We start from the raw sequence: 27,421 nt of genomic DNA on the forward strand, positions 1-27,421 counted from the left end.
ATTTCCAGCACAAATCCAGGTTTGTAAGGAGAGTGATCACTTTAGATAAGCTATTACCAACAGGAGAATGGGTTTGTGGGGGGGGGGGAGAAGGGGAAGAAAACCTGGATTTGTGCTGGAAATGGCCCAACTTGATTATCATACACATTGTAAGGAGCGTGATCACTTTAGATAAGCTATTACCAGCAGGAGAGTGGGGTGGGGGGAGAGAAAACCTTTTGTAGTGGTAAACACCCATTTTTTCATGCTTTGTGTGTATAAAAAGATCTTCTCTACTTTCCACAGTATGCATCCGATGAAGTGAGGTGTAGCTCACGAAAGCTTATGCTCAAATAAATTGGTTAGTCTCTAAGGTGCCACAAGTCCTCCTTTTCTTTTTACTCTCATTTTGTAACCTTTCTAGCCTGGAGCTTCTGTAAAGGTTGCAGAGCCAGCAGCCTCCAGATAGCCTTGCCACCTGCTAACAATCATGCTATGCTCATCATCCTGTAAACATCCCTTCTAAAGACACACAACCTACAGAGCTAGTCATTCCCTGGAAGAAGAGACCTGGTCCCCCTTTAAGACTAGAGTTCCTATTACCAGTGCAACCTATGTAAGGCACTGATGGGCCGACATAAGCTGGGCTGTATCACCCAGTATGGCCCACCTAGGATGGTCAGAGCCCGAGGCACAGATGGGGTGATACAGTCTAGGCTGCTTAGCCTCATAATGCCCACCCATCACATATTAACTTATTATTTTTCTCTACTGTCCATGATCCAAAGAATAAAAAGTGCCATATCTTTTCCAGCCAACTGAGTGAGTGCTGCAGCCTTCCTTCAAAACTTGGGAGGAATTTGTCCTTCATGAAATCCACCGGTTCCCCCTCTATGGTCAGTGCTTTCCCATATTGACACCATGCTTGGCTGTTCCAGAGATGTCCTCAAAAATCAGAGCTGCGCAGGGACTGTGTCCCATCTTTGCTGTCTCTGGGATCTGCTGCACATACAATTTGCACTGGCTGTTTCTCTGTGTTCCAGAACACAGTGCAACTGCATGAGAGACCTCCACTTGCTTGTGGATGCTTGAGCCATCTTGGTTCCAATCTAGAGCTGGCTTTCTGATGTGTCTTCGGCTCAGGCCTTTCCACTTGCTCCATTTGCACCCTAATGCAGTGTACAGTCTGCAGTGTATACCTGCTCCTGGCCTCCCCATGCAGTCTTTTTCCTACCCCACCCCCAGTGCCGCTCCCTTTCCCCCGTGGATGGGGATCAGGTCCCGCAAGCTGAGGGTTGGGAAGTCAGTGAAATGAGCAACAGCTGCATTCAGAACCAATGTCCTCATTGCACATAACTCTGGGCCAGCTGAGGGGTCAGGAATTCAGTGGCCCTGGATCACCCCACCATCTCTTGATGCTGACCTGGAAAATGAGATTGCTGAAAGCTTTGCTGGGTGTGTCTCTCATGGGAACCTCCCCTCCTAGTGCCCCAGGATGGGCTGGAGGTGGCTTTACCATTGGCAGGGGCTAGGCTTCCTGCTGGGACTGCGGGAGTGAGAGGCCAACCATGAGTTTCCTTCCCACAGGGGGAAGATAGGTCAGGCCACCTTCTAAATGCCTGGGTCCTCCTTAAAGTGCGGTGACGTGTTTATGCCTCAGACCAGCCCTGGGGGCGGGGAGGGGGGCATGAAAGGTGACATTGTCATCTCTGGGATTTGCTCTGTATTATTGATTTTAACATGAAGGGGAAGATGCCCCAAACAAGCCCTTACATCCCACTTTCCCTCCCCCTTTGTCTGTGCTTCCCAGGCCCTGCCCCTTCTCCCCACTGTGATTTGCTTTCTCAAGTTGCCCCACTCCCTTGTAGCTGATTGGTCTTTATGGATCCCTGCCCCTCTAGGGCACACTGGGCCATGGAGCCCAGTGCAAGCCTCGCTACAGTGCTATGGGTAGCAATACCCCCTGGGACCGTGGAGCCTGGATCTGCTGGCCCCAGGGAAGCTCCAGCCCTTCGTAAGGTGTGAATGTTAATGAGCAAGGCAGTGAATTACACAAACAAGTGTTGGGGAAGTTTTCAGAGGGGTGGGGAAGAAGGGGCACCCTGTCCTCCTGAAAAGCTCTGCTGGCCTGGATGGCCAGGGCCCTGCCACCAACACCAGCTGCTACCACCCCAAGACTTCGGCTCTCAGCTGTTTCACCTCATTATGCTGTAGGGGACATGCCAAGAAGTGCCCCTTTTCCACCCTGTTTTCAGCTCAGCCCAGGTGGAGGGCAAACCTACTGATAATAGAAGGGGTTTCCCTCCAGAACACCCCATGACCCTCCCACTAGCTCCAGATGCTTAAAGCCTGGAGTTCAGATCAGGGACAGATTAACCTGGCAGATGCTGGCTAGATTGGCAGCCTGAACTGGTGCATGTCAGGGCACAGAGTGCTAGATCCTAGACCCTGGCCATGCTGATATTGACTCCCCAGCTCAGTTATGTTCATTCTCGGCAACTGCAAAGAAGAGATGGGAAACCTTCCACGCTGTAGTATCCATTCCCCTGCCTACAAACACCCCCTCTATGCCCCACGGCCAACCCAGGGCGAGGGAATGCCCGAAAGAACACTCCAGAGAAGCTGCCTGAACGTTCTAATGGCAACTAGCAGAAGTTCTCTGGAGAATGGTTCCACTTTCACTTCCCCATGGGAGCTGGCTGGCTGGGTCTGGGAGAAGCCCTGGGTTTGCTTATGAGAAAGAGCTGGGAGTGGGGCTGGTGATGGGGGTCAGACGACGAGGGGGCTCTAAGAGCTGTCACTGGCGGACATCGTTAAGGTCCAACTCATTCATGGTCTCCTCCAGGTGCTGGATCTGCTCCTCCGACTTCTTGTCTGGCAGCAGAACCTCCACTGTGTAGCTGACTTTCTTGGCATGGAGGTAGCTGTAGGTGTTGTCAAACCGCAGAACGTCTGAAGGAGGAGGGGAGAGAGGTTATTCCACATTCAGTGCGAAGAAGAGATCCATGGGCCCTGCCCCTAGCTGGACAGAACCAGACCTGTGAATGTGTGTAGTTATTTTGCCCATTAGTGGCTGGAGGATACAGATCTGGGAGATATCAACTCCCCAGAAGAAGGTTGCATTAACACCCTGTTGGTAGTAAATATTCATAGAACAGTTTTTAAACTAAGAGCTGGGGGAAAGCCGACAGGTGTGGAGGAGCACATGGTTCGGCCGGAGGTATCCCTTAGGGGAGGATCTATTAATGGAAATTCTCTATGTCCTAGTAAGGAGGAGAGGATGGAATATGATAAAATATGGGTAGGAGCTGATGAGAAACAGTCAAATTAAAAAGATTCCTATTCAACTACATCATGTAATAGCAGACAGCTAAAAAGTGACACGTTTTTAGAGTACTTATATACCAATGCTGGAAATCTAAATAATACGATGGGTGAACTAGAGTGCCTCGTATCAAATGAGGATATTGATATAATAGGCACCACAGACACTTGGTGGAAAGAGGATAATCAATGGGACACAGTAATACCGGGTACAAAATATACCGGAAGGATAGAACAGGTCATGCTGTGGCGGGAGTGGCATTATATGCGAAAGAAAGCGTAGAATCAAATGAAGTAAAAATCTTAAATGAACCCAACTGTACCACAGAATCTCTATTAATAGTAATTCCATGCTCTAATTATAAGAATATAGCAGTAGGGATAGACTACCGACCCCCTGACCTGTATGGTGATAGTGACTGGGACATGCTCAGGGAAATTAGAGATGCTATAAAAATAAAAAAAATAATAATAGGAGATTTCAACTATCCCCCTATTGACTGGGTCCATGTCGCCTCAGGACGGGATGCAGAGATAAAATTTCTTGATGCCTTAAACGGCTGCATCTTGAAGCAGCTAGTTCTGGAACCCACAAGAGGAGAGGCAATTCTTGATTTAGTCGTAAGTGGAGCACAGGATCCGGTCAAGAGGTGACTATAGCTGGACCGCTTGGTAATAGTGACCATAAAATAATTGAATTTAACATCCCTGTGGCGGGGAAAACACCACAGCAGCCCAACATTGTAGCATTTAATTTCAGAAAGGGGAAACTACACAAAAATGAGGAAGTTAGTTAAACAGAAATTAAAAAGATACAGCACCAAAAGTGAAATTCCTGCAAGCTGCATGGAAACTTTAAAGAAACCATAATAGAGCTCAACTGAAATGTATACCCTAAATTAAAAAACTTAGTAAGAGAACCAAAAAAGAGCCACGGTGGCTGAACAACAAAGTAAAGGAAGCAGTGAGAGGCAAAAAGGCGTCCTTTAAAAAGGTTTCAGAGTAGCAGCTGTGTTAGTCTGTATTCGCAAAAAGAAAAGGAGGACTTGTGGCACCTTAGAGACTAACCAATTTATTTGAGCATGAGCTTTCGTGAGCTACAGCTCACTTCATCGGATGCATCGAAAGCTTATGCTCAAATAAATTGATTAGTCTCTAAGGTGCCACAAGTACTGCTATCCTTTAAAAAGTGGAAGCTAAATCCTAGTGAGGAAAATAGAAAGGAGCATAGGCTCTGGCAAATGAAGAAGAAAATATAATTAGAAAGATCAAAGAAGAATATGAAGAACAGCTAGCCAAAGACTCAAAAAGTAATAGCAAAATAAATTTTAAGTACATCAGAAGCAGGAAACCTGCTAAACAACCAGTGGGGCTGTGACGAAGTAGGGAGTGGGGAGGATTGACCTGGGGATTTTGCATGGGAGTTTTGCAGTTACTGTCTGCATTGGTGATGGGATATCAGGATGTGACTTCACTTGGGGGACGATACCTGAGCATGTAACCTGAGCCCAGGAGGGGGATGGGGCCAGGTGACACCTTCTGCCCGGGGAAACTGGACAAAGGCTGGAGGAGGAGCCAGGGTGTGTGGCTGGAGGAGAGGCTGGAGGGGGGTTTTCAGTTTGGAGCTGGCTGGGGAAATGGAGGGAGGCCAGAACTGGGTCTGGCTCCCTACCCCCCAAGATGGACCTGACTGAGGGATCCTGTTGTCTGTACCTACAAGCTCTGTTTTGGACTGTGTTCCTGTCGTCTAATAAACCTTCCGTTTTACTGGCTGGCTGAGAGTCAGGTGGAATCTCAGGAAGTGGGGGAAGTGCAGGGCCCTGTCTCCCCCAAATTTCATGACAGGGGCCACTGGACAATCGAGACGCTAAAGGGGCACTCAAGGATGACAAGGCCATTGCGGAGAAACTAAATGAATTCTTTGCATTGGTCTTCATGGCTGAGGATGTGAGGGAGATTCCCAAACCTGAGCCATTCTTTTTAGGTGACAAATCTGAGGAACTGTCCCAGATTGAGGTGTCATTAGAGGAGGTTTTGGAACAAATTGATAAACTAAACAGTAATAAGTCACCAGGACCAGATGGTATCACCCAAGAGTTCTGAAGGAACTCAAATGTGAAATTACAGAACTACTAAGTGTAATCTGTAACCTATCATTTAAATCAGCTTCTGTACCAAACGACTGAAGGATAGCTAATTTGATGCCAATTTTTAAAAAGGGATCCAGAGGTGATCCCAGCAATTACAGGCCGGTAAGCCTGACTTCAGTCCCGGGCAAACTGGTTGAAACTATATTAAGGAACAAAATTGTCAGACACATAGATGAACACAATTTGTTGAGGAAGAGTCAACAAGGTTTCTGTAAAGGGAAATCATGCCTCACCAATCTGCTAGAATTCTTTGATGGGACCAACAAGCATGTGGACAAGGGTGATCCAGTGACTACAGTGTACTTAGATTTTCAGAAAGCCTTTGACAAGGTCCCTCACCAAAGGCTCTTAAGCAAAGTAAGCTGTTATGGGATAAGAGAGAAGGTCCTCACATGGATTGGTAACTGGTTCACAGATAGGAAACAAAGGGTAGGAATAAATGGTCAGTTCTCAGAATGGAGAGAGGTGAATAGTGGTGTCCCACAGGGGTTCTTACTGGGCCCAGTCCTATTCAACATATTCATAAATGATCTGGAAAAAGGAATAAGACAGTGAGGTGGCAAAATTTGCAGAGGACACAAAACTACTCAAGATAGTTAAGTCCCAGGCAGACTGCGAAGAGCTATAAAAGGATCTCGCAGAACTGGGTGACTGGGCAACAAAATGGCAGATGAAATTCAATGTTGATAAATGCAAAGTAATGCACATTGGAAAACATAATCCCAACTATACATATAAAATGATGGGGTCTAAATTAGCTGTTACCACTCAAGAGAGATCTTGGAGTCCTTGTGGATAGTTCTTTGAGAACATCCACTCAATGTGCAGCGGCAGCCAAAAAAGCCAACAGAATGTTGGGAATCATTAAGAAAGGGATAGATCATTGGACAGAAAATATCAGATTGCCTCTATATAAATCCATGGTACGCCCACATCTTGAATACTGAGTGCAGATGTGGTTGCCCACTTCAAAAAAGATATATGGGAATTGGAAAAGGTTCAGAAAAGGACAACAAAAATTATTAGGAGTATGGAATGGCTTCCATTTGAGGAGCGATTAATAAGACTGGGACTTTTCAGCTTGGAAAAGAGACAACTTGGGAGGGAAATAAAATCATGACTGGTGTGGAGAAAGTAAATAAGGAAGTGTTATTTACTCCTTCTCATAACACAAGAACTAACAAGAACTAAGAAGAAGTGGAAGGTTGGACATATGACCAGGGAAGAGTATAAAAATATTGCTCAGGCATGTAGGAATGAAATCAGGAGGGCCAAATCGCACCTGGAGCTGCAGCTAGCGAGAGATGTCAAGAGTAACAAGAAGGGTTTCTTCAGGTATGTTGGCAACAAGAAGAAAGCCAAGGAATGTGTGGGCCCCTTACTGAATGAGGGAGGCAACCTAGTGACAGAGGATGTGGAAAAAGCTAATGTACTCAATGCTTTTTTTGCCTCTGTTTTCACTAACAAGGTCAGCTCCCAGACTGCTGCGCTGGGCATCACAAAATGGGGAAGAGATGGCCAGCCCTCTGTGGAGATGGAGGTGGTTTGGGACTATTTAGAAAAGCTGGACGTGCACAAGTCCATGGGGCCGGACGAGTTGCATCCGAGAGTGCTGAAGGAATTGGCGGCTGTGATTGCAGAGCCACTGGCCATTATCTTTGAAAACTCGTGGCGAACCGGGGAAGTCCCGGATGACTGGAAAAAGGCTAATGTAGTGCCAATCTTTAAAAAAGGGAAGAAGGAAGATCCTGGGAACTACAGGCCAGTCAGCCTCACCTCAGTCCCTGGAAAAATCATGGAGCAGGCCCTCAAAGAATCAATCCTGAAGCACTTGCATGAGAGGAAAGTGATCAAGAACAGTCAGCATGGATTCACCAAGGGAAGGTCATGCCTGACTAATCTAATCGCCTTTTATGATGAGATTACTGGTTCTGTGGATGAAGGGAAAGCAGTGGATGTATTGTTTCTTGACTTTAGCAAAGCTTTTGACACGGTCTCCCATAGTATTCTTGTCAGCAAGTTAAGGAAGTATGGGCTGGATGAATGCACTATAAGGTGGGTAGGAAGCTGGCTAGATTGTCGGGCTCAACGGGTAGTGATCAATGGCTCCATGTCTAGTTGGCAGCCGGTATCAAGTGGAGTGCCCCAAGGGTCGGTCCTGGGGCCGGTTTTATTCAATATCTTCATAAATGATCTGGAGGATGGTGTGGATTGCACTCTCAGCAAATTTGCGGATGATACTAAACTGGGAGGAGTGGTAGATACGCTGGAGGGGAGGGATAGGATACAGAAGGACCTAGACCAATTGGAAGATTGGGCCAAAAGGAATCTGATGAGGTTCAATAAGGATAAGTGCAGGGTCCTGCACTTAGGACGGAAGAACCCAATGCACAGCTACAGACTAGGGACCGAATGGCTAGGCAGCAGTTCTGCGGAAAAGGACCTAGGGGTGACAGTGGACGAGAAGCTGGATATGAGTCAGCAGTGTGCCCTTGTTGCCAAGAAGGCCAATGGCATTTTGGGATGTATAAGTAGGGGCATAGCGAGCAGATCGAGGGACGTGATCGTTCCCCTCTATTCGACATTGGTGAGGCCTCATCTGGAGTACTGTGTCCAGTTTTGGGCCCCACACTTCAAGAAGGATGTGGATAAATTGGAGAGAGTCCAGCGAAGGGCAACAAAAATGATTAGGGGACTAGAACACATGAGTTATGAGGAGAGGCTGAGGGAGCTGGGATTGTTTAGCCTGCAGAAGAGAAGAATGAGGGGGGATTTGATAGCTGCTTTCAACTACCTGAAAGGGGGTTCCAAAGAGGATGGCTCTAGACTGTTCTCAATGGTAGCAGAGGACAGAACGAGGAGTAATGGTCTCAAGTTGCAGTGGGGGAGGTTTAGATTGGATATTAGGAAAAACTTTTTCACTAAGAGGGTGGTGAAACACTGGAATGCGTTACCTAGGGAGGTGGTAGAATCTCCTTCCTTAGAGGTTTTTAAGGTCAGGCTTGACAAAGCCCTGGCTGGGATGATTTAACTGGGAATTGGTCCTGCTCTGAGCAGGGGGTTGGACTAGATGAACTTCTGGGGTCCCTTCCAACCCTGATATTCTATGATTCTATGATTCTAAGGGTCACCAAATGAAATTAATAGGCAGCAGATTTAAAACAAACAAAAGGAAGTATTTTTTCCATACAACGCACAGTCAACCTGTGGAACTCCTTGACAGAAGATGTTGTGAAGACCAAGACTAGAACAGGAGTCAAAAAAGAACTAGATAAGTTCATGAAGGATTTAAAAAATAACTAAATAAGTTCAATGGCTATTCGCCAGTATAGGCAGCGATGGTGTCCCAAGCCTCTGTTTGCCAGAAATTGGGAATGGATGATGGGATGGATCACTTGATTACCTGTTTTCTTCATTCCCTCTGGGGCACCTGGCATTGGCCAGTGTCGGAAGACAGGATACCTGGCTAGATGGACCTTTGGTCTGACCTAGTATGGCCGTTCTTATATTCTTATTTAAATGGCCACGTATTAAATAGTTCTATATAAAGAGATTAGATACAACTTTGCAGGAGTCTGACTGCTCCTTCTTTGTATTTAATTCAGCAGAATTGGTTCCCAGGGAGAGCCCAGGAAACTCCTCCTGGAAATCCTGCTGAGATACTAGTTTACAGAGTAATCCCAGCAAAGGCTACTTATCACCTGAATGGGTTTCTGGTTGAACTGGCTGATTCTGTTACATGGGTAAGATCAGGCAGACTAATGAGCGAAGCGTTTTATATCTGTGATGCAAGCTGATGTGGCCTTTAGAGTTATTCAGGCTTAAATAGATTCATTTTTCCCACATCATCCACCCATTCCCCAGCCCACATGAAGTGGTGTCAGTGAGACACCTTGGGCCAGAACAGGGCAGAAACTCGCTCTGAGGGTGGCATTTCCAGCTGGCAGATTAACCTGCAGCTGTAGGGAAGCTCAGAGATTGAGACACTAATTTCAGGGCCAATTACCTGGGGAATTCTCTGTATTTTCTTTCCATAAATGCTGGCAGAGATGGTGCCCCTTAGGTCCCAACTCCTCCCCCCAGCAGATTCAGCATGATCTCTGTGGCCAACAGATGGGGAAGCTCCCAGCAGCAAAGAAGAGGGAGCCACTTACAGATACCGGCCACGGAACAGGTGAGGGAGCCGTCCTCGGGCACCAGGTGGGCATTGTAGCGTTGGTTTGGAAGCACCTCTGTCATCTCGCCAGCTCGCTGCCGCTCCCCGATTCTAGTCTTCAGATAGACCCCAAAGCCCACGTCGGCCCCTTCGGACATGAACTGCCACCTGACGGGATGAGGCCGTAGACACGGGGCTCCCATGACCCTTTCCCCTCATAACCACCCCACCCCAATACAATGAGGCTGGTCTAGACCGTGGTACCACCCTGCAGCCTGTGGAGCTGACCCAGACCTTGCCATCCATCCTCTCCTAATACAGTGGGGCTAACCCTTGCTTCAGTAACTACCCCCACGCACACTCAGTGGGCTCACCCTGACCGGAGTGTCATGCCCGGGTAGTTGGTGTGACCCAGAACTCATTAAGCTTAGATAGCTCATCTGACCCAAGCCTTGGTACCTTCCTACCCCACCGCCGTCTGTGTAGGTGGGCTGGCCCAGGTGGCTGGGGTGACCCATGTCTTGGCACTGCCCCCCGCCCCAATTCATCCTCACACCGCCCCTGTTATCTGCTTGCCCCAGGCAGGGCCCATGTGTTGCTGGTAGCTCCGGGGACAGCTCTACACCAGCTCTCCCTACCTGAGGACGCAGCCTGGGAAGAGGATCTCATACTCCACCTGGTGGGAGGAGCCCCGGTTCACTACCACCAAGTGCTCATACTGCTGCTTCAGCTGGTCCCGCACGTAGTACTTCTTGGGGATGTCACCGCCATAGTTAATCTGGAACGAGCAAGAACCAGGCCCTGAGCCACGAGGGCATCGCCCCCGGCATCACCCCCACCCTGGGATCACAGACACAAGATGACCAAGAGGACTCCTGCATTGGAGGCCAGAGGCCTCTCCCCTGCCACGTCTCCCACTGGGGCTCCCCAGCTGGTGGCTGCACTAGAAGAGCTGGGCTGTGACTGGAAGAGCAGTGGCTGACACCCCAGCATGCGAGTGGGGGATGCTGGTGTTCAGGATGGGGTCATTATACCTTGGTCACACACTTGGGGTTCTGGTCTGGATCCCGGAGGGTTCCCCCGTACACCACAGGGATCTCCTCGGGGGCGATGTACTTCTGCAAGACCTCCTTCCAGTTTGCTGGCAGAAGAGAGAGGAGCACAGAGGTTACATCTGCAGGAGCCGTCCTCTGTGGCTAGCGAGCTGGAGTGGGAGTTAGGGGGACCCTCTCCTCTGCTGGGATCACAGGGCGGAAGGGAACACAGGTACCTACAGCACACTGAGCTCCTTGGGGTGGGGGAAACAGAACCAAAGAGGTGAGGGATGGAAAAGATCTGTTTGCGCTTCCAGTCCCTCCCCATGTCTTTCCACCCCAGCATGTGAGCGCTGGGAGTGGTGATGCCATGGAGCTAGGGTGGCACAGTTTCTGGCGTGGTGGAGACTGGCTTGGCGCATAGCAGACCCGCCCCTCAGCTGAGACAAGGAGAGGAGGGGTGGAGACAAGTAACGCTCTCTGCGCTGCAGGAATCCTGCCAAGGAGCTGAGATAACCAAAGGAAATGGAACCAACGTCAGCCTTGTAGTTTGACCATGTCTGGCCAGCTGAGCTGAGAAGTGCAGGGAGCTCAGCACAGAGCACGCGGGGGTTAGGAGCCAAAGGTTAGTCCCTGGCAGCCATCTCCAGTGCCCACATGTGCCCGCAGCACAAGCATGACAATGCTCCCACAGCTGCTCTTAAGGGGGCATTTCTGTGTCAGTGACACACAGAACTAAAGGCCAGAACAGTGATGGCTGCCGAGCTTGTCCCTGCTCCAGAACAGGCCAGGCCTGACCCAAACGTTTGGCTCCACTCTCCGCCTCGTGTCATCAAGTTACAGCCTGGGTCCAGAGCCAGCCTGGGCTAGCAGAAATCGAACACCATCCTCATGGCCAATGGCTGGAGCGAGCTGGCGGCTCTCAGCCCAGCCCCGTCTGACACAGGTGTGTGTATAGTCCTGTGACAGTGGGGACAGATCAGAGGCACTGGCCAAGGTGCCTTATTAGCATAGGACGGTGTTACCCCAACAGTGCCTGGCTCTGGCTCTCTGTCTCTGCCTGGACCCCTGCCTAACCCAGCCTGCCGGTTTAGAGAACACCACCCATCTCCTCACACGCCACTGGCTCCCTTGGGGCCAGTCTTAGCAGACAGGCTAATGACTGAATGGGCCATGGAGAGTGACCACCTGGCTCCCACTGGAGGGGCTACGCCTTCAGCTCGGAGGAGAAAGGCAGTGAGCTCTTAGGAGGAAGGTGCTGGAGTGGGACTCAGGAGAGCTGGCTTCAATTCCCAGCTCTTGGGCAAGTGACTGAGTTTCTCTGGCTCTCAGTGTCCCTGAGAATGCCCCGCTTGGGTTTGGCTTGTTTGTTCAGACTGTAAGCTTTGGGCCGGGGCCCTGCTGGTCATTAAATAATAAGAGTGAAGCTCGAGGTGCATTGGCCACAGTTGTGGACTCCACTCCCTGTGGCTCTCAAGCCAGTGTCACAACATGAAACGCACTGTTTGGATTGCCATCCGCTGATGCACATTGAATGGGGCTCAAATGAATGATGGCTTTTTGTTTCATAGAATCATAGAATATCAGGGTTGGCAACAAAAATGATTAGGGGACTGGAACACATGACTTATGAGGAGAGGCTGAGGGAGCTGGGATTGTTTAGCCTGCAGAAGAGAAGAATGAGGGGGGATTTGATAGCTGCTTTCAACTACCTGAAAGGGGGTTCCAAAGAGGATGGCTCTAGACTGTTCTCAATGGTAGCAGATGACAGAACGAGGAGTAATGGTCTCAAGTTGCAGTGGGGGAGGTTTAGATTGGATATTAGGAAAAACTTCTTCACTAAGAGGGTGGTGAAACACTGGAATGCGTTACCTAGGGAGGTGGTAGAATCTCCTTCCTTAGAGGTTTTTAAGGTCAGGCTTGACAAAGCCCTGGCTGGGATGATTTAACTGGGAATTGGTCCTGCTTTGAGCAGGGGGTTGGACTAGATGACCTTCTGGGGTCCCTTCCAACCCTGATATTCTATGATTCTATGAAGGGACCTCAGGAGGTCATCTAGTCCAACCCCCGGCTCAAAGCAGGACCAATCCCCAACTAAATCATCCCAGCCAGGGCTTTGTCAAGCCTGACCTTAAAAACTTCTAAGGAAGGAGATTCCACCACCTCCCTAGGTAACGCATTCCAGTGTTTCACCACCCTCCTAGTAAAAAAGTTTTTCCTAATATCCAACCTAAACCTCCCCCACTGCAACTTGAGACCATTACTCCTTGTTCTGTCATCAGCTACCACTGAGAACAGTCTAGATCCATCCTCTTTGGAACCCCCTTTCAGGTAGTTGAAAGCAGCTATCAAATCCCCCCTCTTTCTTCTCTTCCACAGACTAAACAATCCCAGTTCCCTCAGCCTCTCCTCATAAGTCGTGTGTTCCAGTCCCCTAATCATTTTTGTTGCCCTCCGCTGGACTCTTTCCAATTTTTCCACATCCTTCTTGTAGTGTGGGGCCCAAAACTGGACACAGTACTCCAGATGAGGCCTCACCAATGCCGAATAGAGGGGGATGATCACGTCCCTCGATCTGCTGGCAATGCCCCTTCTTATACAGCCCAAAATGCCATTGGCCTTCTTGGCAACAAGGGCACACTGTTGACTCCTATCCAGCTTCTCGTCCACTGTCACCCCTAGGTCCTTTTCTGCAGAACTGCTGCCAAGCCATTCGGTCCCTAGTCTGTAGCTGTGCATGGGATTTTTCTGTCCTAAGTGCAGGACTCTGCACTTGTCCTTGTTGAACCTCATCAGATTCCATTGCTTCCTGTGCAGGAAACGGCATCACCAGTGGCATAAGCAGTGCCAGCCTGGGAAAAGGGTTTGTTAGCCCAGTGGCAGCACAGAGCCAGCTGGAGAAGCGGTCACACTGGGTTTTGTTTCAAGAAGAAAGCTAAGAAGTGAAGAAGGAAATACACAGGTCACAATATTAAGGTGCCCCTGGCTCACCTGACTGTTTCCCTTTAATAGCAATGGACTAATGATCTCACATTTCTTTATCCTTTTAACACAAGGGTTCCAAGTAGGGCTGTCAATTAATCACAGTTAACTCACACGATTAATGCAAAAAAGTTCATGCGGATTAAAAAAAAATCATGATTAATTGCAGTTTTAATCACACTGTTAAATAGAATACCAATTGAAATGTATTAAATTTTTTTGGATTTCTTTTACATTTTCAAATATATTGATTTCAATTACAACACAGAATTCAAAGTGTACAGTGCTCACTTTAGATTACAAATATTTGCACTGTAAAAATGATAAACAAAAGAAATAGTATTCACCTCATACAAGTACTGTAGTGCGATCTCTTTATTGTGAAAGCGCAACTTGCAAATGTAGGGCTTTTTTGTTACATAACTGCACTCAAAAACAAAACAATGTAAAACTTTAGAGCCTACAAGTCCACTCAGTCCTACTTCTTGTGCAGCCAATTGCTAAGACAAACAAGTTTGTTTACATTTATGGGAGATAATGCTGCCCACTTCTTATTTACAATGTCACCTGAAAGTGAGAACCGGCATTCGCATGGCACTTTTGTAACTGGCACTGCAAGGTATTTACGTGCCAGATATGCTAAACATTCGTATACCCCTTCATACTTCGGCCACCATTCCAGAGGACATGCTTCCATGCTGATGACGCCCATTAAAAAAATGTGTTAATTAAATTTGTGACTGAACTCCTTGGGGGAGAATTGTATGTCTGCTGCTCTGTGCTTTACCCACATTCTGCCATGTATTTCCTGTTCTAGCAGTCTCGGATGATGACCGAGCACACGTTGTTCATTTTAAGAACACTTTCACTGCAAATTTGACAAAATGCAAAGCAGGGACCAATGTGAGAGTTCTAAAGATAGCGACAGCACTCGACCCAAGGTTTAAGAATCTGAAGTGCCTCCCAAAATCTGAAAGGGATGAGGTGTGGAGCATGCTTTCAGAAGTCTTAAAAGAGCAACACTCCAATGCGGAAACTACAGAACTCGAACCACCAAAAAAGAAAATCAAACTTCTGCTTGTGGCATCTGACTCAGATGATGAAAATGAACATGTGTTGGTCTGCACTGCTTTGGATTGTTATCGAGCAGAACCCGTCATCAGCATGGACGCATGTCCTCTGCAGTGGTGGTTGAAGCATGAAGGGACATGTGAATCTTTAGCGCATCTGGCACGTAAATATCTTGTGACGCCGGCTATGACAGTGCCATGAGAATGCCTGTTCTCACTTTCAGGTGACATTGTGAACAAGAAGCGGGCAGCATTATCTCCTGCAAATATAACAAATGTGTTTGTCTGAGCGATTGGCTGAACAAGAAGTAGGACTGATTGGACTTGTAGGCTCTAAAGTTTTACATTGTTTTGTTTTTGAATGAAGTTATTTTTTGTACATAATTCTACATTTGTAAGTTCAACTTTCATGATAAAGAGATTGCACTACAGTGCTTGTATTAGGTGAATTGAAATATACTATTTTTGTTTTTTACAGGGCAAATATTTGTAATAAATATAAAGTAAGCACCGTACACTTTGTATTCAGTGTTGTAACTGAAATCAATATATTTAAAATGTGGAAAAACATCCAAAAATATTTAAATAAATGGTATTCTATTATAATTTAAAAGCATAATTAATTGTGATTAATTTTTTTAATTGCTTGACAGCTCTAGTTCCAAGGGCTTTACAGACTGTGTACAGTACATCACTGCACCAGCCTCTGGGGAGGACAGCTGTTTATAATCATTCACAGCACCACTAAGCAGTCCTGCAGGACACGTAGTGAAGGGGGCGTGGGGGAGATTTAGGGAGACAGGGTGTAGCCCTGCAAACTGAAACTTGGCCAGGAGGGTGGATCAGTTTACAAAGACACCCGCAGGCAGTTAAAACACACCAGCTCGATTTTACATTTCATCTGAAATATGGTACTTCCAGCAATGCGCTGCCCCCTAGTGCCACGCAGGGGCAAGCTCTGCCACCAAGTCACTCACACCCGCCTGAGTCTTCCTGGGAGGTCTCCCATCCAGCTGCTGATCAGCCCCAGCCCCGCTGAGCCAGTGAGATGTACAAAGACGCTTTGAATGGGTTCATTTATCCTGCCCAGCATCATGATCATCATGAGGCCCTCCATGCCCAAACAGAACAACTGTCTGTGAATGGTGGGACTGGGGCATCAAGTAGGCCACAGGAAGCAGCAGTCTGGTGATGTCCCTGCACTGAGCAGAGGGGATCAGACTCGGGCTGGGCAGCAACTTCCCATTAGAAAAGGGGCTCTGGGACTGGGGGCCTGGTCATTTTGGGCCCATGAGCTAGGCTGGAAGCAGTGGTGCAAGGCAGGGAAAGAGGGCAGGGTCAAACTCACCTCCTAGGACGACAATCTTCTTGCGGGTGTCTTCGCTCAGGAAGTGCTTGATGAGGTTGTAGGCCACAGGGAAGAGCTTGGGAGCTGCAAGGATGGTACAGAGAGAACATAGCATCATGGGCAAGAAATCCTTCACACCATCCTCTCACCCTGGCCTTCCACCTCCAGCACCACCCCCTGCCAGGGATCTGCAATGCCTTCCTCACGCCTCTCACCGATCCCTGCCATGGAGTGCCAGTGTTGTACCAATGTGATAGAGATGGGAGAACAACATACCACATGGCCAACAACATGGTGCATCTCTTGGGCTGACAGTGGTGTTTCCTACTGGGCCATGGCACAAACAACCATGCTTCCCCAGCTGGGTATCATAGAATCATGGAATATCAGGGTTGGAAGGGACCGAGGATGTCATCTAGTCCATGCCCCTGCTCAAAGCATGGCTAATCCCCAACTAAATCATCCTAGCCAGGGCTCTGAAGCCCTGGACCCCAGGTGGCAAAGGTAGAGGGTCTGCACAGAGCACCCTCCAGACTGGGTGTTCTGTGTTTCTCTCCCTTGGGGGGCAGAGACATGCATGCAGCATCTCCTGCAAATGCAAGTCTGCTGTCTCAGCTCACACATGTATATTGAGGCGTGTGCATGCAACTGCACAGTTGGGCGGGGAGGGGAAGCATGCAAGCCTTGTCCTGCATTGCGGTTAAACCCACCTTTAATTACAAACAGGCGCTTCAGGGTCTCAGGATAGTTCTCCTCGAACATGGACAGAAGCTGTGAATCCAAAAGAGCTTCTCAGTCAGGGAGACAGAAACCTAGCCCAAGCCCTCCCTGCCTCCAGCCAACCCTAGTACCTCATGTCTGGGACCTTGCCTCAGCTCCCGCCAGCAGCCCTGGGCTGTAGAAGCAAACAGCTGTTCGGGAGGAGACAGAACCAGACCCACACCCCTCCCCAGAGCCAGATCAGAAACCTGCACAAAGCTTGCAAAAAGAAAAGGAGGACTTGTGGCACCTTAAAGACTAACCAATTTATTTGAGCATGAGCTTTCGTGAGCTACAGCTCACTTCATCGGATGCATACTGTGGAAACTGCAGAAGATATTATATACACAGAGACCATGAAACAATGCCTCCTCCCACCCCACTCTCCTGCTGGTAATAGCTTATCTAAAGTGATCATCAAGTTGGGCCATTTCCAGCACAAATCCAGGTTTTCTCACCCTCCGCCCCATCCCCCCCCCACAAACTCACTCTCCTGCTGGTAATAGCCCATCCAAAGCTTGCAATGATTTCAGATAAGAGACAGCCCTTCCCAGTCTCTTCCTTCCCCTCCAGGGCTTCTGCACCAAGGGACAGTTGTTCTGGTTGCTTTAAACCCCAGTGACCCTCTCGTCCCCCAATCTGAATCTCCCCCCGCCCATGCCAGAAACAGAGAGCAACAGAAATCAAAGAGCAAAGGCCAGTCATAAATACAGAGAAAGGACCAACAAGCAATTCAAATCCCAGCTCCTCAGGAAAGAGGGGTCAGTCTAGGACATAAACTCACTAGCTCTACTATCAAGGGGGGAGAAAAGGGGCCAGTGCACCTGTGACTGGCCAGTTGACCCCTCCCTGTCCCCAGCTGGGCTTAAGAGAGGGCACCTGGGCCCTAGAGGGGAGGGGACTGGGAGAATTGGCCAGCTGGCTGGGAAGCAGCAGGTAGAAAGAGCTGTGTGGAACAACACTGCTAGCGAGAACTGGCCACAGCTCAGGGCCCCTGAGGCGTTTAAGGCTCAGGCAGTGGCTCCTTGGCAAATGGGGAAGATCCAGCTTATCTGGGGAAGTCGAGCCTGGGCTCAAGAGGGTTGGTGGGGGAGGGTCGATCCCCCCTGGCAGGGAAGCCTGGGGAGTGGGACACTGGGGAGCTCTCTTGGGGACACCTGATGGGGGCTGTGGAGACTGGCCACTCTCAAGTGGATGGCCTGGAGAGCGGGGCCTTGCATCGGGGGTGAAAGGAACTGGGAACAATGTGCTGCTATGGAGTGGGTGGGTGGATGGTGGTGATTCCCCTGGAGTGGGGAATGGAGAAACCACGGCACCTTTGTGTTTACTGTGCACACTGGAGAATGGCTTTAAGGGAACTACTGCACTGGTGTATGTGAGCAAGCGTCACCCAGAGGTGGGCTTGGTAGTGCACACTGAGAGACAATATTCCTTTCAGGGATACTGAAAGGGAAACTGAGGCTAGGCGTGCCTGTTGTGTCACAACCTGCCCGTGAAGGGTTCCCACGGCAGGGTCACCAGATGACGTCTGCAGAGAGGAGGAAATTTACCCCTGTGCAGAGGGCTATAGCACCTGTAGGGCTGAAGCGAGACTCATGCAGTGCCCAGGCCTTAAGCAATAGCCCTCTGCATGGGGTGGAATTTGACCCCGAAAGAATAACACCATTAAAGCCTTTCCATGCTTATTAGAACCCCACAACCATAGGGGAAAGCATATCTCACGATTTCTACAGCAATCTCATGGTTTTGGGGCCCCGACATGATTTTTCAAATGGTGGGGGATTGGCCAGTATTGAAGGCTAAAACAGAATCATTCCAAACCAGCTATGCTGGAAGACACTGTCAGTATGACCAACCAGTCAAGAGTGAGATCTCCCAAAATCATGAGATTTAAAAAAATAACTTGGAATTATTTGTATTTGCTTTCTGTGTTTCTTTGAGCCTTTAGGGTTCAGGTTTTTGAGGTTTTTTTCCACTGCCATAAGGGCCAGAAACTATTTTTTTGGTAAATGAGAGCTGAGATTCTCACATATTCCCAAGACTCCAGGAGCTGGGGCTTTAAGAAAAACCACCAAAGACTACAAGAAACACAATAAAACTGTGAGAGTTGGCAACACTGGAAAACTACCCAAACTCCATGGATTTTGTAGGAACAAGAGAAGCAACCAAAGTCAGCCTTAAGCACCTCAAATCTAGAAGATTGGAGAGCCAAGGTAAGACATCAAACACTCCACTGAACGCATCCAGGAAGCCCTTCTAAAACTATCCAGCCCAACCTTCCAATCCAGACACTTATCCAAGATGTGGGTGTGTGCGCACTGCAATCAGGAGGTGTAATTGCAGCATGTAAGGCATACCCAAGCTAGGTTTGATCTAGGTACATCAAAGCTAGTTTGCCCAGGCCCCTGGGGTACACACTGGAGCAGCTGCCAGCTTCACTGCTATTGCTACTCGAGCTAAATCAAAGCTACATCTGCATATGCTGCAATCGCACCTGCTGACTGCAGTGCGGCCATATCCTTTCTCAGCTGGGCTAGTTAACCTGATAACCAAAAGAAAGGCCCTCAGTGCAAACATCTACTGCGGTATCTGTGATCCTGTCATATCCTCAATAAGAGAATAATGCTGGGTCTGGCCAACGCCAGTGTAATCCGTGAAAGTCCAGTTGGATTCCTTCCCGAGAAAGGAACCACCAACCACATCTTTTAGCCTGTAGACGCTTGTTAACAAAGAGGGGAAGATCTATTTGCCTGCTTCATAGACCTGAGGACTAACCATGAAAATCACCATGAAGTGAACTTGTGGGGGGCAAGCATATGATCTGAGGAAACCCATGCACCAAACCATTCTGCAGGAAGGAGAATAAGCAATATGTAAACAGAGACCCCCCTCCCCCAAGCCCTACCTCCTCACCTCTCCGTACGCCTCCACGGCTGGCTTCCAGAGATGCTTCAGGCCCAGCCCCTCGCAGTCATAGATCATCATGACCGTCTCAACCCTCTTCCCCAGCTGCAAGAGAACAGAGCAAGAGGATTCAGATGGATGCCATTCCGGCCGTCTGCAGGGTAACGTCCCAGGGAAACACACTGCCATCTTCAATCAAGACTCTGTTTTACTGTGTGACGGGTGGTTTTCTCCTATTCACTTCCTGCTTGGGCCCTGAGGCATAGTGCCTTCCTGCATGACCCCCTGCATGACCTGTCATCCTGGCAGAGTGGTGTATGTGGCTCAGTAGGGGATGCTCTCCCGTCCCAGCGTGGGCCCCAATGCTCCAGGGTGGTGACGGGGCACTGCAGGAGACCCTGTCCTTCAGGGGGCCATCTGACATTCCAAAGCTGTTCCAACATGCTGGGCTGTTAACACCCGAAGTCCTGAGCATATTCCAACACAGGCAGGTAACGTATATTCTGCCTCCCTGAATTCCACCCACTGTTTCAACTGGACACTGTTTTCTTCTTCACTACCTGCTCTGAGATGTTCTGCAGTGTTGCTGTGTGCTGTTAAACAGCTGCTCTCTTCCATCCCAGAGGTGGCTACATTTCAGTGGTGGGCAAAGTGACCCTGGTACAGAGAGCCTGTAATGCATTTCAGTTACTAGGATCCTAGCCCAAGTCCGAATGCAGGTTTCTCCTGAGCCCTACTCCAGTTTAGGACCCTAGATCTCAAGACAGAAAGTCCCCGGCCGCTCCTACAGGCTCCTTCCTGCCCTGGGCTCCCCAGGCCCAGATGACAATGATTCATGGAGGCAGTGAGGTCTCACCTTCTGGGTCTGCTTGTTACACTCCTGCAGCAGCATCTCACAGTCACGGTACTTGTTTTTGAGCAGATCTTGTTTGGAGGCTGATAAGAGGATGCCTTTGGCATCGAGGGGCCCAATGATCTCATACCAGACGGGACAGCCATCCTGGTCATACCCACACATCCCCCCAGACATGTACTTCTGAATCACCTGCACAGAAGAGACACAGGCCTTAGATTCCCTCCACTAAGCTCAGCTGTTCACAGGCCACACCCAGAACAGGTGCGGAAATCCAGCCCTGAAGACAGGAGGGAGAGGGCAAATGGGGACTCACCTCCGGGGGGTGCCAGCTGATGATGTTGTCAGCATCCATGTGCTTCCGAACCTCAAGGTACTGTTAAAACAAACCAGAGGGGAGTGGTTGAGAATGGGGGGGGGAAACAGTCTGGGTCACTTTCAAGCAGGGACAGGGACAGGAAATACAGCAATCTGTGTACGTCTTCCACCCTCCTCCGATAAACACTGACATTGTGGGACAAAACTCAGCAAGGCTGGGAGCGACGTATGGATTACACAGCTGCAGCGTCGGGAAAGATCCTCCATGTGAGTGACAGCTTGTGCCCAAGAGGAACTCAGGACTGGAACTGGGGAGGGAGCAGGGGGCCGCACATCAAGACTGTGGGGCATCAGCAGAGCTGGGTGTGCGTGGAGGGTGAGGCGGGAGCAGCAGGCTGGGCTGAAGTGCACCCTCTGCACTGTGCCGGGGACTCAGGGCTGGGACAGCACGTGGCCCCTTCTGGCCTTAACCCCTGTGACTAGAGGGGTGGACTGGGGTGAGGGGGTGGGGCAGCAGGAAGTGAGGAAGAGAGGGAAGGAATGTATATCTTGTTTAAAATATAAGATAAGAGCAATCAATTAAATAACTACTTCAAAGACTTCTGGTGTGAGCGGGACTCTGTGGAACCAGAGGCTGGGAGTGCCCGCCATGTAGCTAGGGGGCCTGGGCAGGTTTATCAATGGCTGCACACATGGGATCATGGGCTTGGATCCTGTTGGAATCAGCATGTGTGTACAGAGGGGTGGGCAGTGCAGGGGCACAGGGCTTGGGGACTGTTTTTGTTCTCTCCCCCACCCCCTCTTTGGGATGTAGAAACCCCAGGAATGGGGGTTGGGAGGCTCTCTTACCTTGCGGACCATGGCCTCGGATTTCTGCAGGTCGAAACATCGAGCTGCAACAGAACGGGGAGGTTATGCTCATGGCCAGGCCCATTCTGTTATTACCCATCTGAAAAGCTTGCCCCAAGGAGTTCCTGCTGGTGAACGATGCCAGCAGGGCAGCACTGGAGGCTGGAGCACAGCGCCAGTAAGGTACAGGAGTAGCAGGGAAAAATCAGCCCCCGAATTGTTCCTGGCCCCTCAACCAGAGGGACTGAACTCCTGGGATCAGTCCACGTGACCCATTCAGTCCATGGCTTCTCAGCTGAGCTGCCACTATTGGAGTGAATAGCACCAGCTAGGGTGGCAATTTGTTTTATGTGGATATCTGCCTGCTGCACACTGGGCTGAGACCCACCAACTCATTGCGCACAAGCCACCTGCCTACCATCAGATGCTGATGAGTTCCAATCCCCACCACCACTACCTGGGCTGCATCCAAACCAAAGACCTGCAAGAGAAAAGCTCCTTCCCATTATTATTCTGCAGCCAGTGATGCCAGCAGGGAGTTGTGCAGAAGTCACTGACTGCTGGACAGTTCTGCTGAGGTTCCACAGGATGGAATAGACTCCATCTCCCTCAGCTGAGTTAGCTCCGCAGAGCTAGCAGGAACCAACAGGTGGCCATGCTTTCCAGTCATGGAAACCAGGAGCTCTGAGTCTGATACATGCAGGGACCAGCAAGGGGCCTGGATTAGGATGGCATGCCCCTTTAAGAGCTAGAGGCTTCGGACCAGCCAACCTTAGTTACCAAGTAGACACACCTGAGCAGAAACCAGGCGATTCCCCTATAAGATACTCCTGGGGAAATTCTGCACCACTGCATATGAACAGAATTTATGTCCCGCACAGATTTCTGTGCTTCCCTGCAGAAAAATGACTTTCTGCCAGGGAAGCTGTGATGGAGTAGGGAATATTAACCTGGTAATTTTGCATGGGAGTTTTACTAGTTTACTGTCTTCTGCTAACACAGGGCGTGCCTCTGTTTCCCTGCGGTACTGCACCAATACTAGATGGTGATGGGAAATAGGGGTGTGACTTCACTGAAGGATGATCTTGATGGCCAGCACTGGTGGCTGCCCTTCATAACCTGAGCCCAGGAGCGGGTTGGGGCCAGGTGACACCTTCTGCCTGGGAAACTGGACAAAGGCTGGGGGTGTGGCTAGGTGAGGCAGCAGGAAGGGGTTTCAGTTTGGAGATGGCTGGGGAGATGGGGGGAGGCCCAGAACCTGGGTCTGGGCTCCCCACTCCCCAAGAGGCATCTGACTGAGGACCCCCCCTGCAGAGTCCCTTTGCACCCAGAAGCCCCCAACAATCCCCTGTACCTACAAGCTATGTTTTCTGTACCTACATGCTATGTTTTAGAGTGTGTTTCCGTCATCTAATAAATCTTCTGTTTTACTGGCTGGCTGTTGGTCATGGTGAATTGCAGGAAGTGGGGCGTGCAGGGCCCTGACTGCCCTACACTCCATGACAGAGGCAAAGGGAAGCCACAAGAGCGACTCTCCTCAGTAGTATGTGTCCGGTGCCCAGGGCAGCCGGCAGAGCGGTAAATCACTGCAGGGCAGGAGGTGGGACTGGGGAAGACCTGGCTGGTGCCTCCTACCCTGCGCTGGGCTGGGCAGGACAGAATTTCCTCTTCCTCTGCATCAGACCCACCCCCAGATTTCTCCCCCAGCTGTAGGAAGCTCTGCAAACTGCCCCCCCTCCCCCACCAACACACACCCACGTGCGCTTCCTGTACCTATTGCTCCTCAGCTGCAGGGGGGGGTCCCTGAACAGGGAGCTGCTAACCCATCCACCCAACCCCCGTGCATCCAGACCCCCTCATACCCAGACCCTCCCACTGAGCCTCACCTCTCTGCACTCAGAACCCCCCCAATGAGCCCCACTCACCCTGCACCACCCCAACAACCCACCCGTACCCCCACCCTACCAAGCCCCAACCAGCTGCACCTGGATCCCCACCCCACTGAGCCCTACTCCCCCAGCATGAGGACCCCCACACTGAGCTCCCTACACCCAAACCCCCGTGCTGAGCTCTATCCCTCCCAGACACCCTTCCTGCTGAGACCCAATTACCTTCACTTGGACCCCCCTGCAGAGTCCCTTTGCACCCAGAAGCCCTCAACAATCCTTTGTCCATCCAGATCCCCCCTACACCCGAATCCCCCAGTGAGCCGCCTGCACCCAGATTGCCCTACACAGAACCCTCTCTACTCACACCTGGATTCCCCCACATTAAGGCCCTCCACACTTGGAGCCTGGCCTTGCTGTGCCTGCCTGCCCACATCTGGTGAACCTGGCACAGAGGGGCAGGGCCCTGGGGTGGTTTCTGGGACAGGCCCAGTCCTTGCACTGTGTCAGGGTTGGGTGCAGCCTCACTGCTGAGTCCGTGTCCCAGAGGCAAGCTGCACAGTGATCTCCCACCTCTATACAGCCAGTGGCCTGTGCTCCCCAATGCCATGCTGGAGCCCCCTCTCCCCCCACCCCCAGCCAGCAGGCTCCGCTCCTTAGGAGGAGAAGCTGGAGCCTAACCCCAGTGTTAGGATGTAGATATTCAGGCCTGTCTGTAAAGGCCTGTACTCTAAGAATTTAGGTGTATTCTTATCACTTGGCTAGTTATAGAGGTACAAAAGAGATAATCAAAATCACTGTCTGTCAGTGTAAGGGCCTTCTCTCCCTGTGACAGTCTGAGGCCCTGTTCTTAGGCTAAGGCCTTTGGCTAAGCAGCAGAGGCAGCCATAAGCTGGGAAGCGACCGGTCACCTCCTCACATTCCAACCTAGTCACATTGAAATAAGGTGCTATTGGGCTGTTAGGATACACTCCTGTCCTGATAATGCCTATCGCCTCCAGAGAAAGGGAAGTGCCTGGAAGCTGTAAGAGGAAACTTAGTTTGATAGCATCCTGTGTGGCAAGAACTCACTTATCAATAGACACAGCTGGGAAACCCTTATGTCTTTATAGATGTAGTTGTGAAATCCTCACTTCTGTATTGTTTTGTCATTATAGTTCCCACTTTGCTATTGTTTATTTGCATGGTCTCTGTCTGGTTCTGTGATTGTTTCTGTCTGCTGTATAATTAATTTTGCTGAGTGTAAACTAATTAAGGTGGTGGGATATAATTGGTTAAATACTCATGTTACAATATGTTAGGATTGGTTAGTTAAATTTCAGTAAAATGATAAGTTAAGGTATAGCTAAGCAGAACTCAAATTTTACTATATAGTCTCCAGTCAATCTGGAAGTAAGGGGGGGGAATGGAAACAGGGAATGGGGGGGGGGGAATTGGAATCATGTTTGGCTAAGGTCAGGAATGGGAACAGGGGCACAGGTGTAAGGCTCTGTGGTGTCAGAGCTGGGAAGGGGGACACTAAGGAAGGAAACTGGAATCATGCTTGCTGGAAGCTCCCCCCAATAAACATTGAATTGTTTGCACCTTTGGACTTTGGGTATTGTTGCTCTCTGTTCATGCGAGAAGGACCAGGGAAGTAAGTGCATGAAGGAATAAGCCCCCTAACACCCAGGCTCAAGGGAAGGAGACTGGCCTGTGGTGCAGGAGTGCACAGATCAATGGCTTTGCAACACCCCTCCCCCCTTAATAGCTCCCTTTATGATCTCTCTTGGAGGGGCTGCTAGGGCTTAAATCCCCTGGGTTCTGTGCCAGAGCAGCTTTGCCTCACCTCTGCGGGAGAGAGGGTGAACAGTGAGCTCCTTTTTTCACAGAAAGCTCCTCACAGAAAGCTCCATCTCTTGCCCTGTCTCCAATCACAGTGCTTAGCTGCTTTGTAAAGTCCAACAGGCAGAGCCTTCGTGGGAGCTTGTCAAGTGGGCGAATCTGCCCTAAGAAAAAGCCCTGCAGCTATCTCCCAAGCCCTGCCGCGTTTGCCGGGGCAGTGTCCCCAACTGTCTGGGCTTTATCCCTGAGCTCATGCGAGTCGGTGTCTTGTCAGCAAGTCCCAGCCTCCAGAGTCGAGTGATTAGGTGAGAATCACACCTAAGTAAGGTTTCAGAGTAGCAGCCGTGTTAGTCTGTATTCACTAAGAGAAAAGGAGGACTTGTGGCACCTTAGAGACTAACCAATTTATTTACGCATGAGCTTTCGTGAGCTACAGCTCACTTCATCGGACGCATTCAGTGGAAAATACAGTAAGTTTCTGGCCCTTGGGTTTGTGGAGAATAGCCCGACACTCAGACCCCAATGTCCTCTAAAGGCTCTGAAAGCAGACGGCAAAGCAAAAGAAGCAGAAAGTTGATTGGATGCAGGGGTGGTGCAGACGGGTTGGTCCTGCCAACGTGTTGGACGCTGGAGAGTCAAAGGGGATGAGGGAATATCTTTTGTTAGATCAGCGTCTGTTGGTGGGAGAGACATTTTTGAGCTTGCATAGAGGAAGAGCTGTGTGGAAGCCTGAAAGCTTGTCCCTCACCGCAATACATTGATCCAGGGAGATATTACCTCAGCCACCTAGTTGCTCAGAGAGCTCATGAAGTCTAGTGATTTTGAAGGCAATTGTGTTTTTTAATTTAGTATTTGTTTAACACATGGGGTTGGCACCAGTGCTGTAGGGTACGGAACCAGTACTGCAGAATACTTGGCTTTGTAGAAACATGTGTTAAGACCCAACCTCATTCGTGGATCCACCCAAAAGGACCATTATGTGACAGCCGCCATCTTGACCAGCCCACAGGTGGCCTCCTGAGCTAAGAGCATGAGCTGCTGCAGCTTGAGCAAAAGAGCCTCAGCCCCCTAGCTGGGGCTATATCAGACTCAGATTAGCTGCAGGTCAGGCAGAGGAGGGGGCCCTCACACACTCACCAGCTTGCGTCTAAGGTTACTGTCCCAGTCATGCACTCTTCTCCCCCTCCACACCCCCATGACAGCAGATGGATTTGAACCCATGACCTCTGGCATAGGAAGCAGGAGTCCTAAACCAGCTGGCTTACTCTGGTGTCTGAGTGGATCCCAGAGACTGCAGGGGAAGGAGTTCCCTTTGCTATAATGCTGGTCCCAACACTGAGGTTTGTAAAAAGCCTTGTATTTTAATGACAGAACAATGTAAATCTGGGGCTAAGCGGCCTGGGCCCATGCTGTCCAGCTGGGTGCTTACAGAGCTGACCCTCCACCCATAAACTAAAAGCAGCCCACTGCTTGGACGGACTGATCCCCCCCCCGCCCCTCCTGCTCTCAGTGCTGGGAGTACTCCACACACCCTTAGACCAGAGCAGTGATCTCAGGGCCTTGTGGGTGTGTTTAGGGTCCTGGCTTCATGGGGCCAAGTAGAAAGATCCTGATCTTGGAGGGCCTCTCTTTGGGGCCTGCTACAGTGAGAGCCTGGGAGGTCAGAGCCAATGGGGGAGATATGCAAAGGTAGGAAGGGTGGATGGGCCAGTCAAGGAGAGGTAGGCACCTGCAGCCCTCTGTGCTTTTAGACGCCTCCCCCTAGCACAGAGGCCAAGCAGACAGGACCCACAGAGCCCCTTGTACTGGGACTTGCCCTGGATCTGGCATTGCCTGGCCTCTGTGCAGGGGGATAGAAATCTCCCAGGTCAGGGCTGGACAAGACTCTGAATTTTGGACTTTTCAATACAGATAGCGGGAGAAAGTGGGAGGGAGGGAGTTCTCTGTGATAATAGAGCTCACAGTTCACTGCCCCACCCCCCCGC

At 50.0% G+C, this 27,421-nt stretch overlaps 1 protein-coding gene across 3 annotated transcripts in view; it reads right to left on the reverse strand.

Moving 5' to 3' along the window:
• Positions 1–311: 311 nt before the first annotated feature.
• The window catches only part of SEC14L2 (SEC14 like lipid binding 2), a 40,966-nt gene continuing 13,856 nt past the window's right edge, over positions 312–27,421 (reverse strand). For all 3 annotated transcript variants that reach the window (XM_084649071.1, XM_084649070.1, XM_084649072.1), the window contains 10 exons: positions 21,727–21,770; positions 20,876–20,935; positions 20,563–20,751; positions 19,716–19,811; positions 16,754–16,814; positions 16,044–16,127; positions 10,644–10,750; positions 10,248–10,387; positions 9,608–9,777; positions 312–2,931 (listed from right to left, as the gene is read on the reverse strand). In XM_084649071.1, coding sequence (XP_084505197.1) covers positions 2,777–2,931; positions 9,608–9,777; positions 10,248–10,387; positions 10,644–10,750; positions 16,044–16,127; positions 16,754–16,814; positions 19,716–19,811; positions 20,563–20,751; positions 20,876–20,935; positions 21,727–21,770 — 1,106 coding nt within the window. In that variant the 3' untranslated portion in view covers positions 312–2,776. The remainder of the gene's footprint in view (positions 2,932–9,607; positions 9,778–10,247; positions 10,388–10,643; positions 10,751–16,043; positions 16,128–16,753; positions 16,815–19,715; positions 19,812–20,562; positions 20,752–20,875; positions 20,936–21,726; positions 21,771–27,421) is intronic.

This window comes from Lepidochelys olivacea (genome assembly GCF_965140295.1).
Source record: "Lepidochelys olivacea isolate rLepOli2 genome assembly, chromosome: 15".
In the NCBI taxonomy this organism is placed as follows: Eukaryota; Metazoa; Chordata; order Testudines; family Cheloniidae; genus Lepidochelys; species Lepidochelys olivacea.